The 15,017-nt window shown below is 38.6% G+C and overlaps 1 protein-coding gene across 1 annotated transcript in view; it reads left to right on the top strand.

The window, feature by feature from the left end:
* The window catches only part of LOC104508426 (MAP kinase-activating death domain protein-like), a gene marked incomplete at its 5' end in the record, with an annotated part of 36,468 nt that extends 27,952 nt beyond the window's left edge, over window positions 1–8,516 (top strand). The window contains 5 exons of the mRNA XM_010150058.1: window positions 424–432; window positions 688–757; window positions 5,902–5,948; window positions 7,710–8,415; window positions 8,447–8,516. Coding sequence (XP_010148360.1) covers window positions 424–432; window positions 688–757; window positions 5,902–5,948; window positions 7,710–7,817 — 234 coding nt within the window. The remainder of the gene's footprint in view (window positions 1–423; window positions 433–687; window positions 758–5,901; window positions 5,949–7,709; window positions 8,416–8,446) is intronic.
* Between the last annotated feature and the right edge of the window lie 6,501 nt (window positions 8,517–15,017).

Genomic DNA, 15,017 nt, shown 5'->3' with positions numbered 1-15,017 from the left:
CAGCCTGCTGAAAGCAGAAAACTGGTACTGACTGTTAAAGACAGTTCCAAGAGTAATTCCGCAGATTATATATCATAAACTAGTAAAATCTTAAATGGCAAGACTCTCGGGTGAAGGAACATTAGACTGCTGGACAGGTTAGGAGGATCAGTGTCAGGGTGGGAGGTGTAGTGCCCCTTACCTGCCCTCTGTGCTGGAGGAGGATGCATGGAGGGGCAGAAACTAACTGGGATGTATCAGAGGCTACAAATCGTGCCAAATTTGGGAGCCAGCTTTTTTCTCGTCCCCCTCTTCTGTTGTATTTCAGGTGTGTTGGTATTCTTTTTGCAATAACTCATTTGAGTGCCTGAAGGGGTAGCAGTGTTGGATATGTCAGAGTTACTAACTCCTTCGTTTCTCTTCCATGCTTTCTCCTCCTGCAAGGAGCGGAAGGTACTTCATCTTCTGCTGTCTTCGCTTCTTAGCACTTTTAAGTTATTTGTTGATTTCTAGCATTGTGGCAAGTCTGTCTTTTGAATATTTATTTCACCCTTTATTTAATATTTAACTGTAAATGAACTGGTAGTGTATGCTACAACACTTCAGGTTGTATCTGCTGTGATGATTATTTTGTTTAATTTTGGTTTTTAGTTTTAAAAAAAATCAAACCTGACTAATTTTATGTTACTTTTCCTCCCATTTTTGTAGGTTTTCATAGAGCTGAATCACATTAAAAAGTGCAATACTGTGCGAGGCGTCTTTGTCCTGGAGGAATTTGGTAATTACATTATTTTGATATTAGGTCTGTACTCACATGGCAGTAACTCAAATTTCCAGTCTTCAGATTCAGAGTTGCACTGCAGTTTCAAGGATGGGAGAGAAATGTAGATTGCACGTGAGAATTTGCCTGAGTGACTTACCGTAAAAATTTACACATTAATTTTCATCATATTGAAGATTTGTGGCCTAGGTTCTTTTTGTTAAGTCAAAGATGATGTCCTGAGTCTTCTGAAGCAAACAAAACAACAGGTAAACTCAGACGTGTGTAGGAATTTTCTTTGTTGTCTTCTTTTTTTCATCTGAGAAATCACATTTTCAAGCAGGATTTATAGCTGGTCATTCTCAACACACTATGCTGTCATTACAAAGAATTGCGGTTAATTGCAAAGCTTTCTCTTTGCTCTATGTGGAATTTTATTTTTGCTGTAAGGAGCAGAATATGTTTTGTCAGGTTACACTTTATTTATCCTGTGTCAGAGCATGACTGGTAAAGAGCGGAAAAGTAAAGGTTAAGGAGAATAGAGAATTAGTGCTATTTTGGTCAGTTATTGCTATTGCATATAATCTGTCTACAGTCTAGTTTGGGGAAAACTCTGGGTTACTGCTCAGTGTTAGTGTCAGTCAAACTATATTTAACTAGTGTCTGAAAAAAATGGGTGTCTTCAGATGCAGCTCTCCAGAAGAGTGATCCACGTACCTCTCTTGAAGTAGTCCCCAAACCCGCGTTGGTTTATTCTTCCACCCAAGACGTTTGTCTAGGTCTTACGTGCATGTATGAAACAGTTAAAAAGAAGATAAAATCTACAACATTCTTTCAATAGTAGATCAGCATCCTGATATCCTTCGGCTATTAATCAAAATCTAAATCAGCAGCTCCTTTTATGAGGACTCTCATTGTTCTTTTGTGCTCTGATAGAATGCTCTGGCTGAGGCATTCTCTCTTAAAATATAAGACAGTTAATATGAGGTTGCTGAAATTAATATCTTTGTCCATAATCATGTGTCCTTTTGGTGAGACAAAGTTATAAGGAATTGAGATGGTAAAGTCGTTCTGACTGTTGCAGTTTGCTTCTTGTTTGCCATAAATTAATCTCCCAAAAGTCTGGGATTTGAATTAGTGAACAATTTTTTTCCTGCTTTCTGAAAATGTTCAGATGGTCAGATCAGTGTATTTAAACCCTGAAAAATTTGTAATAGTTTACAAGTTCAGAAGTTGTCTGCACTTTATGGTAGCATATTCCATTTTCACTGTGATGGGCGGAATTATTTTACTACTTAGAGACATTGCTAAAGGCTGTAAAAGATTATTGATGAGTTTCACACAGATTAGAGTTCAGAAGCCATAAAATTAGCTTCAAGAATGGCTTCAGCTTCTGAAATCTTTAACTTAAACGAAATCACTTGGATCAGGAATGAATTTTGGATAATTTTTTGAGAGGTTTTAACTCCAAGGATTCGTAATAGCTTGTTTATGTAGCACAAGAAGAAAGATAGTGTTTGACTTTATTTCCAGTCAACTTCTGTTGCTGACTCTGTAATACAGGATTTAGCCCCTAAAGAAGGACTGTAATAACTGTAAGAAAAACAACTTCTTTTACAGAAAATTCTGTAATCAAGGACCTATTGCAAAAGCTAGAATTGTGATATGGAACTTTTGAAAGGGTAATTTAAAGAAGTAATTAAGATTAAACTGGGAGTCAGACACTACAAGCAAAAACTGAGAAACTACAGCAATTAAATCAAAAATACCCTCCCAAAATAGAGGTCACAGACAAGAACCCATTTAAAGGCACCAAATGAGATTTACAATTTGCCCATCCAGCTAATAAAGAGAAAGAAGAAAGGAAGAAAGATGTTGCAGGGGATCTAACCTCTCCTCTTGTGCAGAGATGAGAGACTACCCCAGAGCTGCCTTTTATATTGGCATATCTTCTCGGCTTTATAACAATCTGTCTGGTTCAAGAGAAATTAATATGTTAATTTGTTAATAGGCAACTAACAGCATTCACCAAAAACTTGTGTGGACTTCTTAAGAATGAAGCTATTTAGCTGTGTTGAGCAGTCTGAACCTTGCAGTGAGGTTCGTTATAGTAGGTGTATGCTGAAGTACTATCTCCTCGTAGAAAGGCAGAGGGTGGTAAGCATACCTGCCCCAGTCTGATGGGAAATATTTCAGTGCAGGATTTGCTTACTGGATTTTGCCAAGCACAAGTACTCCAAGTTTAGTGATACCACGGCAGGAAATTAAAGGTCTGTTTGTGCTGATGCTGGGTTTAGATGAAAGCAGTTGTTGGAGTTGTGATTTCAGAGCAGGATGCAAGCAGAAGTTCAGGAATTGTTGCCCACAAATGGAAGTGGAGATTTAACTAAGTGAGGAAATGTAAGGTTCTTCCCCCTGGAATTTGAGTTACTGCTGTGTACTTGTGCTTTACTTTCTTGTGGCCCCTTCACCACCGCTGCTATGAAAACCTTCATTCTCCAGCAGGTAAAGTGTCGTCCCCTAAAATCATTCTATGCTAGCGCCATACTTTCATTCACAGGACCAAAGGCTGCAGAATGGTGCTTAATTATTTACTCCCTTCATCCACTTAGTTCAACAGCATCAGGAATAACTTCTAATGTTAGAAGAAAAGTGTTTCTGCTAATCTCTTCATTTGAGGCTTGGGTCGTTTTTTGTTTGGGTTTTTTTTTTTTTTTCCTCCCCCTTTATGTTCTGCAGTGGTAGTGCTTTGACTTCTCTGAGTGTAATTCCAAACCCACTCTTTTTACTCGTCTTAACTCAGTCCTTTCAGGAGAATTTTCCCCGTTGGAAGGATTGTGAAGGAGTACTTTTAAGTAAAGACAAGGCAACTTACTCACTGTGAAGTGGGGAGACAGTACTTTGTCTAGGTGCTCTCCCGTTCCCTCTTCCTATTCTCAGTTATGATACAGGACTTTACAGCTTCCCTTCTCTCCTTCCCTCGTGGCACAAGGTGCTTACAGCTTTCCTTTCCTGCTTTTTGAAGCATATATGAACAGTTGTATGTTATCCAGTGGGCAGTGAGACTTACACAGCTGTAAAAGTCCTACCCTATTTGGCTGTGCACCAGCCTCACTCCCACCTTTATCCCCTGGTGACATGGAGTTAATTTGGAACGTCTGGTGCCAACGGGTAAGGTAGCTTGGATGTGCACCTCCTTATCTCCCCAGCTCCAGTTACTGGTATCACCGGGGCAGTGCAGCCTGGGTGTGCACTTTCCCCTTTCCTCAGTCCTTAATGTAATTGCCATCTCCAAGGAAAGAGAGAATTGAAAAATTCAACTTAAGTATTGCATTACTTTTTACAATCATATTCTGTGCTTTTCACTACATTTTTTTCAAGAATGACATCACCACGACATACGAGAAGTAGTAGGCACTGGTTTACATGTAGAGTGCTTCCTCAAACCCAGTCTGCACTGCCTACTTTTGGCCCCTTAGAGTGTGATCCGTCTCCCTCTCCAGCATTTAGCTGTGTCATGTCGTAGTTGAAAAGCTGACATCTGCATGGATAGGTTTTGTTGTGGACTTTCCCTAGTTACTCATACTGAACTCATCTGCCTCTGTTTCTTTTCTTGTCACTAGTACTGTGTGTAATAAAACATTTACCCTTCCTCTGTGAACCTGGTATGATTTGGCTTTGCATAATTTCTGTATTGCTTATTCTGAAGCTTTTTGTTGTGACACAGAAATTCCATGGCAAATTTCAGCTGTTCTGGAAGGGAAGTATTCAGAGTTGGTCTTGGTATTCCACTGATCTTAACATTTTAAATTTACCATGTGTGTGTTCTTAGTGTGGTCTTTGTTCTCTCCTGGTGATTTCCCATGGTATCTGTTCACAACAATATTTGTAGACCGAGTGTGGGTCGAAGGCACAGTTCAGAAGCAGCGCACATTAATGGGATGGTTACAGCTTGCTTTTTTATGCATTCCACAGTGAGAACAAAAGACAAATTTTCTTTAACTATATTATGCCCATTTCCTTTCTGTTCGTTTGAGGTGGTGGAAGGGAGCAAGATAAAATTTTATGGGTAGTAGATTTTTTTCATCAATGCCCTAATCCTCTTTAGGTATAAAGTCTTTGAGAAATCAACAAGCCTGGTATTTTAAGAATACATGTAACTGCAATCAGAATTTCATTTTAGGGCAACTTGTTCAAAAGCATTGAATGTTTTCAGTGAGTATGTCGAGTAAATACCATCACACACACCCTAGACAGGAGAAAGAATGTTTTGAGAAACTTCATGTAGAACTGGGAAACAATATTCCAGTTTAGAAAATTTTCTCCCTCAGCTCCCTTTTTTCCCCTGAATTTCACAAACTTACTATGCCGTGTCCAACAGTTCTTTTGAGGTATGTTTTTAAGCAGAGATTCAAACATCTAAGGATGAAATCTTTGGGAATTACATACTGGCAAACTCATAAGGAATTGTGGGTTTTATGTTTTATCATAGTAGACATTAGACATACTTTGTCATTAATTTTGCTGTGTAGCAGGAATAAGTAGTATGAGAAAAGCCAGTCTTCAAGAACCATCAAATATCATAGAATCATAGAAGGTTTGGGTTGAAAGGGACCTTAAAGACCATCCAGTTCCAACCCCCTGCCATGGGCAGGGACACCTTCCACTAGACCAGGTTGCTCAAAGCCTCATCCAGCCTGGCCTTGAACACTGCCAGGGATGGGGCATCCACAGCTTCTCTGGGCAACCTGTTCCAGTGCTTCACCACCCTCTCCGTGAAGAATTCCTTCCTGATGTCCAGTCTAAATCTCCCCACTTTCAATTTTAACCCGTTATCCCTTGTTCTGTTGTTACAGGCCCTTGTAAAAAGTCCCCCTCCAGCTTCCTTGTAGGCCCCTATGGTTTTCCAAACAGAGGCAGTGAAATGTTTTTGACAACCTTGGGTAATTTATTATGACATTGCCAGTATCTTCAAGGACGTATGTACTGTAAATGAAGAAAAGGAAGAGTATGTAGAAGTGAGGGCTAGTGAGCTGCCCTGTACCTGCACCTTCTGTCTGTGTGCATCCCTTCCCTTTCCTGTGGGAACATTGTGCTATTTCTTTCCCCTTTCCTCTCGTTTTTTGAACTTTTTGTTTTGTCTCTTGCCCGTCCGGTTTTAGTTCCTGAAACTAAAGAAGTGGTGAGCCACAAGTACAAGACGCCAATGGTGAGTTAACCGTGATGCCTTCTGGTAGTTCTTTAGCGGATAGATCTTTGTATTTTCAGGTGGCATCAAGAGTTACATTGAGATTGCAGCGTTTGCAGTGCTAATACTGCAGTGAAACACCAGCTGCTCTTTTATGATAGTTTTCTTAAGGGAAGACAACAAAACTTGGTGATGGTTGTTTTTATAAACTAGAGGAGTTTGAAAGTGTGGTCTCTTTAAATAAAGATGCAAGGTAGCTGGTTTGGGATGAACTTCAGCACAACAAGAGCTAGAGGAGCTGTTAAAATTTAAGACGGTGCAGAACACCTTAATCCTTAATCCACAGAACATGTATGAATGGGAGACTAGTATCTGGGCATCAAATAATTCCTAACTGAGGTTATGAAAAATTCCCATTTCCTCGTGAAAGCAAGCAGTGAGATGCAAGAGAACAGTGTATTGATTCCTGCCATATAGGTGAGCTATTGCTGTGGTTTAGTGTTCAGGTTTTATAACATTTTTTGAACACCAGTGGTTGATAATGATACTTGGCACTTTTACACACAATAGTGTGTAAATAGATCAGGCTTATATGCTTTTACTACTTGGCACTTTTACACACAATAGTTCAATGATCAGGCTTATATGCTTTTATGAGGAAGAAATAGAAACCAATGATTGTCATCAGAACTGAAATTTCTTCACTTATGTCCAAAGTGCAGTGTGTACATTTGGTGATAGCAAGGAAATTCAATCCTTCAAGAGGAGAGAGAGAAAAATTACTTGAAGAAGTTAGAAATGTTTTAGAAACAAAATACTTAGAATACATGTAATTTAAGAAGCAGGTAGCTGTATCTTTTAAATAAGGAAAGCCAGTTTAATGAAAATTAATTATACTTTATGTGTTTTAGCTTTTAACACGTTGTTATGCATATCACCTTTACAAAGATGATAAATGTCAGTTTACTGGACAAGAACTTTTTAAGATCACCAGAACAGCCAGTACTAGAACTGGGATATAAACTAAGTCTGAGCCTTACCTTCACTGCATTGTGCTGTCAGTTGCATGCTAAAAGAGGATTTTCTATTAAATCATAGCACACTTGCTCAGTTAAAAGCAATAACTGTAAGTCTTGCTAATGCTATGTGAAACCCTCTGCTTTAAAGTAGTGGCAAAATTGCTTGGTGTTCTTGCACTGTGGGGTTGTGGGGTTTTTTAATTAAAAAAAAAGGCAAAAAAGCAGCTTTTAGTATCCATGGATTCAATACTGTTGGTTAAAAATTACAAGGATTACCAGTCCTTGTACTTTTGAGCATAAAAAGATAGTTGTGAATAAGGAAGAATCCCACCATCCTGTGGGTCAAGGCACAGCATTGAATGTTCAGTTTTAGTCTTTTTAGTCAGCTCTTTCAACCCCTCCCAGTAAATTTCTTGTAACTTCATACAACAGACCAAAAGCAAACATGTAGGTTTTTGTTTCTAAAGCCAGCTGGCCAACTTCCTACCTTAGCATACTGTTCTTGAAAATTATTAGAATCATATTAGCAAGCAACTCATGTTTGTATCCCAAAAGAGGTTTCTTTGTTTGTTTGTTTGTTTATAGGGCTTGTGTTCTCTATCCATCTCAGTTATAAGGTAGTATGGGACACTTTCTTGATTTTGTGTGTAGCCAGAGTAGTTGTTCCATGAAGGAAGACATGCAGCAAAACACAAACATGCAGTGGATTTTTAAAACACTGAATCATCTGAATTTCATTATTTTCTTTTCTAAATTTTTGTAGGCTCATGAGATCTGCTACTCCGTGCTGTGTCTCTTCTCTTATGTGGCTGCCATTCGTGGAAAAGAGGCAGAAAACAAAAGCAAACCACCTCGACCGGTTTCCAGTTGATCACGATATTGGGAAATACCTACCCTTTGGCACGTTGACGTGCATACTCCTGTTTTTATTGCAGTTCCTGGAGCTCACTTTACTGTCTTCTCTGAGAACTTGGTTGTTCATGTATGACCCTGCAAGTCTTTCCCCCTAGAAAAACCCAAGACTTCACTGCTCAGTCTCCTCCTGAATTCATCTTTAATGGAGTTTTTATATGAGCTGTTAATCAGACAGTTCTGAGCTTCAGCATCCAGCTGTGAGTGACCTACTCTGGCCGTTCCTTTGGAGTTCCTTTTTTCTTAAGATGACTAACAGCTTGAGTCCAGTTGTGTTTTTGTTACTAGTGGTACTTGTTACAGATTAATCACTTTACAACTGCAGGCTTCTGCTTTCAGATTCTCTGGTATGTGCACAGTGGAAGCAGTCTGGTCCTGCATGTTGTTTAAATGTAGTGGTTTTATTGTTTTCCTTCTGTATTGTTCATTTTTACCCACCAACATGGAGTTCTTACACATAGTCTTTCAGACACTTTTGGTAGAGATGAGCAACTTAGCTGCCATCGTCTTAAAATATGATGTGACAATTGAAGTTTGGCTATTAAACTGGTCCATCTGTGGAGATGACTGCTTCTCAAGTGGGAAAAGAAGTGGAGAGAGAAACTTTGAAGGCAGTATATTGTGAAAAGCCCTGACACCTCCTGGGTTTTGTTGATTTGCCAGTGGGAATTTAGGTAACATTCCAGGATATCCCAGCAGTGTAATTGACAGATGCATGTAAGCACTGCCTAAAGCAGTTAATCACAGGGACTAGGAAATTAATGAGGAAATGTAGAACTTGGAAACATTAGTGGCAGAAGCACAGGGCAGACCCATATGTTTTTGGGTTTGTTATCTTGTGTAGACTATTTCTCTGGCTATCTGTAGAACATGTTCAGAAGCCCAAGGGATTATGCTGTCCCCACTTTTTTTAAGCTATTGTTTGTTTTTTTTTCACTCTGTACTTGTATGTCAAGGACTCTTGCAAATACTGCATTAATGTATAATGAAACTCCCAAAGTTAAAACAATCCATCACATTCCTTATTTTTAGTAGGCTGAATATGAGTATTTTTTGCATCCTGTTTTTGTTCGTGAACTGTACTGCACTTGTCTGGAAAGCTCTTAGGATGCTGGGACAAGAGGCTGTCTAGAGAAAATAATGTTACATGTACAATACCCAGCAAAAATGCTCTGATGCAAACTGATGTATTGAATGTTTGATATAGAATTCTGAGTAAATGCACCCAGAAATAACCCTGTTTTGGGCTTGGTCAGGGCATCTGCAATTCTGAATGGAATACACTAGTAATGGGTGAGGAAATGATGTAAATATTATAGTACCACACCTATTTATAGAAACTGTACAGCTGTCTGAATGTGAAAATAAAATGTCATTCAACCAGCAACTGATTTTCATCTTCTTGTGTTTTTTTGATTGATGCAACTTACTCTGAAATGTAATTGTATTCAACATACATCATACACATCTATGCAATAATGAAAAAGAGAAGGCTATATATGGAAAATCTACATTTTTTTCCACACAAGCAGTTGAAACTTGGTGGGTTTTTTGTTCTGTCATAACATCCATATAATTTGTCTTAAAAAAACCCCCAAAACTATCTGAAAAAGATGAATAGGGAAAGCAGGCACATCTGAATTTGTTTTTTCTTGCACACATGCAAATAAAAGCAAAAAATAAAGGATTTTTCATCCTTTCCTAATAGTAAAGGCAAAACTGAAATTGGCAAACCCTGGAATGAGTCTGTTTTCTATTTATTTTCTTTCTTCGGTCTTCTGAGACTATAAATTTTCTTATAGCAATATCTGAATTTTTATCACTGGTAGTGTTCTTGGTACTATATTACAAGTACAGGTAAGACTGGAATCACTTTGGTCTACAACAGATGTTCTGTTTACTGCAATACTGGGTCCCACTTAAGTAGACAATATGAATTTGTAAGTTCTAAGTACTATGTTGGGCCTATTAACGTATTCAAACCAGTTACCTTTGAATTACAAGAGGAAGATTCGTGTTTAAAATAATAAAGTGCACAGCATCACATACTATATGTGGCTCTTTCTTTTTCTCCCTGTAGAAGATGTATTTTTGCAAGTGTATTTTTCTGTAACTTAAAATCATAAATTACATAAAGCGCCGTATGTTCTAGACTGCTGAGAAACTTCCATCCAGAATAAGACACTTAGAGGGCCTGTTAATAAAAATGGCCCTGTGTCCCTTTGTACAGAATTTTTTAAAGGACAAGTGTAGCTAACTAGTCACGGCGCTTGTTGTTCCATGGGAAGGAAGTATCAGTAACAACCTCAGACGCTGGGCTTCTGCTTTTGATTTGGCTTCAAAATTGAAGAGGTTTTTGAAATTCAGAAAATCTTTCTTGTACCCGATGATGGTGACTTGGCAGGTGTTGTGCCAACTGTGGGGATGTAGCATATTCATCTGAGACAAAGGCATGCTGTGCAGTGTTGCCACTACTCGATACACAGTTCTCTGGGTACCAAATGAGATCTGGAGGTTGGATTTAAAATTGGTGTGACAGCATAAGCCTTTTGGAATGCAGCCTTTCATCCTTTTCCACCTCCACTTTGTCACTCCTAAGCATTGACAGGTATGTAAACTTTACTTTTGAGGAAAAATATGTGATTTGCATGTGTTTTGTCATATCCCACTTATGTTTTGATCTTTAGATAAGAATTCCTTAGCAGTAGTAAGAACTTAGAGGCTTCTAAACCTTCTAAAACTTAATGGAAGACTGAAGGTAACAGGTAATAATAGTAGATGGTGCTGGAACATCCTTAGAACAAAATGAATAATCCTTCCGTTTTTACCACTAGGAGGAGCCTGTGTCTAAGGTTTTAAATATTTCAAGGCAACAACCTTTTCATTTTAACACTTGCGATATTTTGAAAGCACTTACATGAATGTGACCAAGATTCATAAGCTTGCCCTCAAACTTACGGTATTTGCTTATCCGGAAAAGGTTTCTTTTTCTGCTATAATTCCTTGTTTGTGGAAGCTGGTTTTCAAAATGACCATTAAGTGTTCTCTGCAGATGCTGGGGTTTGTGACTACCCTTCTTGGCAGTTTTCAAAGTAGAACCAAAGTTACTAATTCATCTTGTCTTCTGGATTGCAGATTTTCATTATGATAAAAAAAAAAAAAAAGCCCTAGTTTTGTTTGTGAATGCAGTGTCAGTTTCTAATATGAGTGGGTCCACATTTTAAAGGTTTTAACACCACTGAATGTCACAACAATAGTACTTGTTATTTATGAACGATGCCTCTGGAAAAAAATTTCAAGATGTCTGTTGGAGGAAAGACTTCACTGCTCTAAGAAAACTGTTGTAAAAATTTCCTACACCCTGATTAATATCTTTAGATAATCCCTACCCTCCTACTTTGACGCTTTTGTGATAGCAGAGTTTGGAAGATAAAACGTTCACCTGGACATTCCAAAGCTGAATTCCTAGTAAATGTAAATCATGAAGGATTTTGATTCCAACTAAAGTTCTGTCTTAGTGATGAAAGTGCATGGGAAAATGAGGCTATGATTCTGAGCCTTCTTAGGAACATTTACGCTGTGAAGACACTGAGGATATTTCTAGAATCATGCTGCTTATGCCAGAGGAAGGCTTTCAGTTCCCACGGAGTGTATTGTTAATAAGGAAGCAGTTGCCTAGATGGGGAACAAACCGGTCACTTGCCCCTGTGTCAGGCATAGGCTCCTGTGACCGCTGCATTCAGATCTAAGCAGAAAATAGAAGCTAAGCTTCTCACGAAGAGTGGTATTTACATCCCAGTTCCCCTTGATTGCCAAATGGATGAAAGGCAGAAGATGTTGCCTCTGAGGTGTTATCTTCCTTCTATGAGGAAAAATGGCTTCTGCTCAACTCGGTGGTTAGGGACTCCAAGTCACTGCTCTTAGATAAACCAGGTTTTGGTGAAAGACAAATCTAGCTCCTAAAGAAGTGGGAATTAGGACAAAGAAGCAGAAGCTTTGTGCAAAGGACAAAGGGCAGTGTCCAAAAGCCTTGCTCTTCCAAAAGTCTCAATTCGGCCAAAGGCATCTGCATCTCATGAGGCCATGACGTCTCCAAACAGCTGAGTGGTAACTACTTTGCTTCTGCTAGCAGCAATGCCTTCACGTACAGCCCTGTTGTGACGCATCCCTAAGATGTTCAGTGCAAGCAACAGCTTCGAGTTCCTACAGCTGTTTGCAGTGTGTCTCTTTCACAAAAATGATAGAAACGTGGTGATGCTTTAAATAATAGTGGATATATGACCCCTCTTTGCAGCACTGTGTCTGAAGGTTAAAAAGCTTGACCTTGGTGACAGATGAGGTTTGAGTGCAGCTGAGTACAAACCAGACTTAGAGACGACCTTTTTCAGGCAGATTCTGTGCTCAGATATGATAAAAACCAGCTCTACATTTATACCAAGGTTAGTAAAATTGAACGTTAATTTTCTGCTTGTATGTGCTTAGTATAATTTTAAGTTTTAGGTTAATTTTGTGTTTACTGGTGTTTTGAAACTTCTGCAGCATAATACTTTTAGCATGGACTAGTTCTGTTTTAATGCCCCAGTCCAACCAAGAATCATATATTCAACAGCCAAGGGCAAACAGTCCTGCTTCTATTTGCAACAGTTACTATAGTGATAAACGTGGTTTAGGAACCTACATAGAAATAGAAATCCCCTTCTCCCAAAATAGCTATACGTAAAAAGGAACAAAGGGTGGCAGGAAAAACACCAGTCAAACTCTAAACAGTTGCTTCCTTCAAGTATATGAAAACTCTAGTTTTGTGTTTCCATTCCTTCCACTCTTTTTTTCCCTTTTCAGTTTCTCTTATTAACTCCAGTGAGTGCCTGTCTATCCACAGTGCTCTGGGGATCAAGGTGCTGTCTTCTTCCCTTGTCACCTCTCTCCCTTCTTGGATCCCTCATGTTTCCTCACAGTTTCTTGGCCTACACTCTCTTCAGCCAGTCAGGCTCAGTTCTGCACCGCAATTTCTCATCATATGTCTCCATCTGTTTCCCCTAGTATCTTCTCATATGTTCCTCTCGCCTCTCCAGTCATCATCTTCCAGCCTCTTTGCCCAAACAACTCAGACCTGTCTTCTTCCCTGGTCTCCTGCTCAGCCAGTCTCTGTCCCCTTCCAGCTTCTGGTTCTTACCAAGCTCTCCGTCATCTTCTTTTATCCCTCAGGCTCATTCCACTCTTACTCCCTTTGCATTTAAATCAAATTATTTTCGATAGAGTGCTGAAGAATGCTACAGAGGGAACAGAAGAGATTTCCAGTCTTAGTTCTGCTGTTCTGTGACAGCTGCCACAGCAGCCCGTCCCTACACTCCTTGTTAGAGAAAGCTCAACCATTTAATCTGATATTAAAAAAATTGTCTGAACCAGACTCGTAACTTGACAAATTGTCCAAATTGTTAAAGTTTTTCAGTACTGTAGGAAACAAAAAAGCCTAAGAGGAAATATCCTTGTAAATATGTAGTACTGTTAGACCCCTTGTACCACTGAGGAAAAACAAGTCTTGTTTCTAGGCAAAAATTTTTGAGGAGGAGTTTCCAATGATCAAAATCTACTATACTTGGGTTTTTTTAGGGCAACATACACATGAACGGACCTAAAAAGCAGAATGAAAGTTTGGATTTTCAGCCTTTTTTTTTTTTTTTTCTGGGTTTGATATATGAAAACCAGCAGTAAACCACAAAATGGTATTTGAGAGTTGTATTAGTAATTAGTCTTTCCGTGATCATACTTTCCTGGAGTAGGTCTGGATTACTGGGGCAATTACTAGCATTAAGACACATACTAAGAAAATGCAGACTTACTGAATATTAAATTACTTTCATTCACATCCTAGGGTCACATATTTGGGTCCCACAACTTACACTTCAAAGCAAAACAGTGAAAACTATGTGTGATATTCTTTATGTTTGTTAAATAAAACATAATGAATATAATATCAGGTTCAGATTATTATCCACGGTGGAGCAGGGGCCACACATACAACTGGTTTTTTTTCACTTTATATCAATTTCCATACATTTTCATATCCACTGATATTTTACATATATTTAATTAGTCAATGTTTTGGATTATTTGTCTTCTGTAAAGCTATCCTAATACAGAATTCTGACTGAACCATGTACATAGCTATGACAGTTATCTGCTTATTGTCAACATTTCTGTCTGGCACAGAAAGCAGATGCTAGACTATTTTTTCCATATCAGGACCTAAGAAATGAAGCTGTTCTTATCTGTTTCTTTTAAGCTTTCACCAGTTCAACCTGTTTTAAGATGTGCTGCTTATGCAGACTTCTGTGTGGACCCTGCCCAAAGACAAGTAAAGGATATCTCACTGGCAGCTTTTGTTTCCCTAAAATAGAGTTCTGTGGTTGGGAAGCACTTGAAAGGTATCAGTGGAGCTATTTTTAATCTCAGCAGACTGTTCTTGCTAAATTAATTTGTAAGGAGACAGGAATGGCTTGTATTTCTAAACCTGCTCCAAGATGTTAGTAGCAAACCTCCCTCCTAAACTTGTATAAGGATTTTATTTTGAAGGAATTTCATGATAAAAACAACATAAATAATTTTCTGATTTCCTGAAATCTTTTCCCTTGCTGCTCTCATTTGAATGGCCGTTGGACGATTAAATTAAAGAAAAAATTCTATTAACTAGTATTTTTTGTGAGGTTTGGTTCATTCAATGCAATTGTAGATCTTCCTTGGAATAGCTAGTATAATAAGCCTTTCTTAGAAGGAATAAAACCTGCAGGTGAGGTGTGCTGAAGCTATCTTAAATATCTGCCTTGCCTTACGTCAAACAGGTTTGGTACAATAATATATGGGAACCTCTTCAACTTTCACTGTAATTTTCAACAAGCAGAATTTAATTTTGATATATAATTTTTTATCATAAACTTAGACAAATCTGAAAAAGTCAATAAAGATAACTGTTCCCTCGTGTAAAGGGAGCAGGAAGGAAAACTCATGACAGGTAAGGCACTGTATGACATTTTAGAATCATAGAATCACAGAATGGTTTGGGTTGGCAGGGACCTTAAAGACCATCCAGTTCCAACCCCCCTGCCATGGGTAGGGACACCTTCCACTAGACCAGGTTGCTCCAAGCCTCATCCAGCCTGGC

The sequence above is a fragment of the Eurypyga helias genome, unplaced genomic scaffold, assembly GCF_000690775.1.
Source record: "Eurypyga helias isolate BGI_N326 unplaced genomic scaffold, ASM69077v1 scaffold514, whole genome shotgun sequence".
NCBI classification, from domain to species: domain Eukaryota; kingdom Metazoa; phylum Chordata; class Aves; order Eurypygiformes; family Eurypygidae; genus Eurypyga; species Eurypyga helias.
The sequence above is the reverse complement of the archived record's forward strand: the minus strand, read 5'-3'. Positions and strand labels throughout refer to the sequence as shown.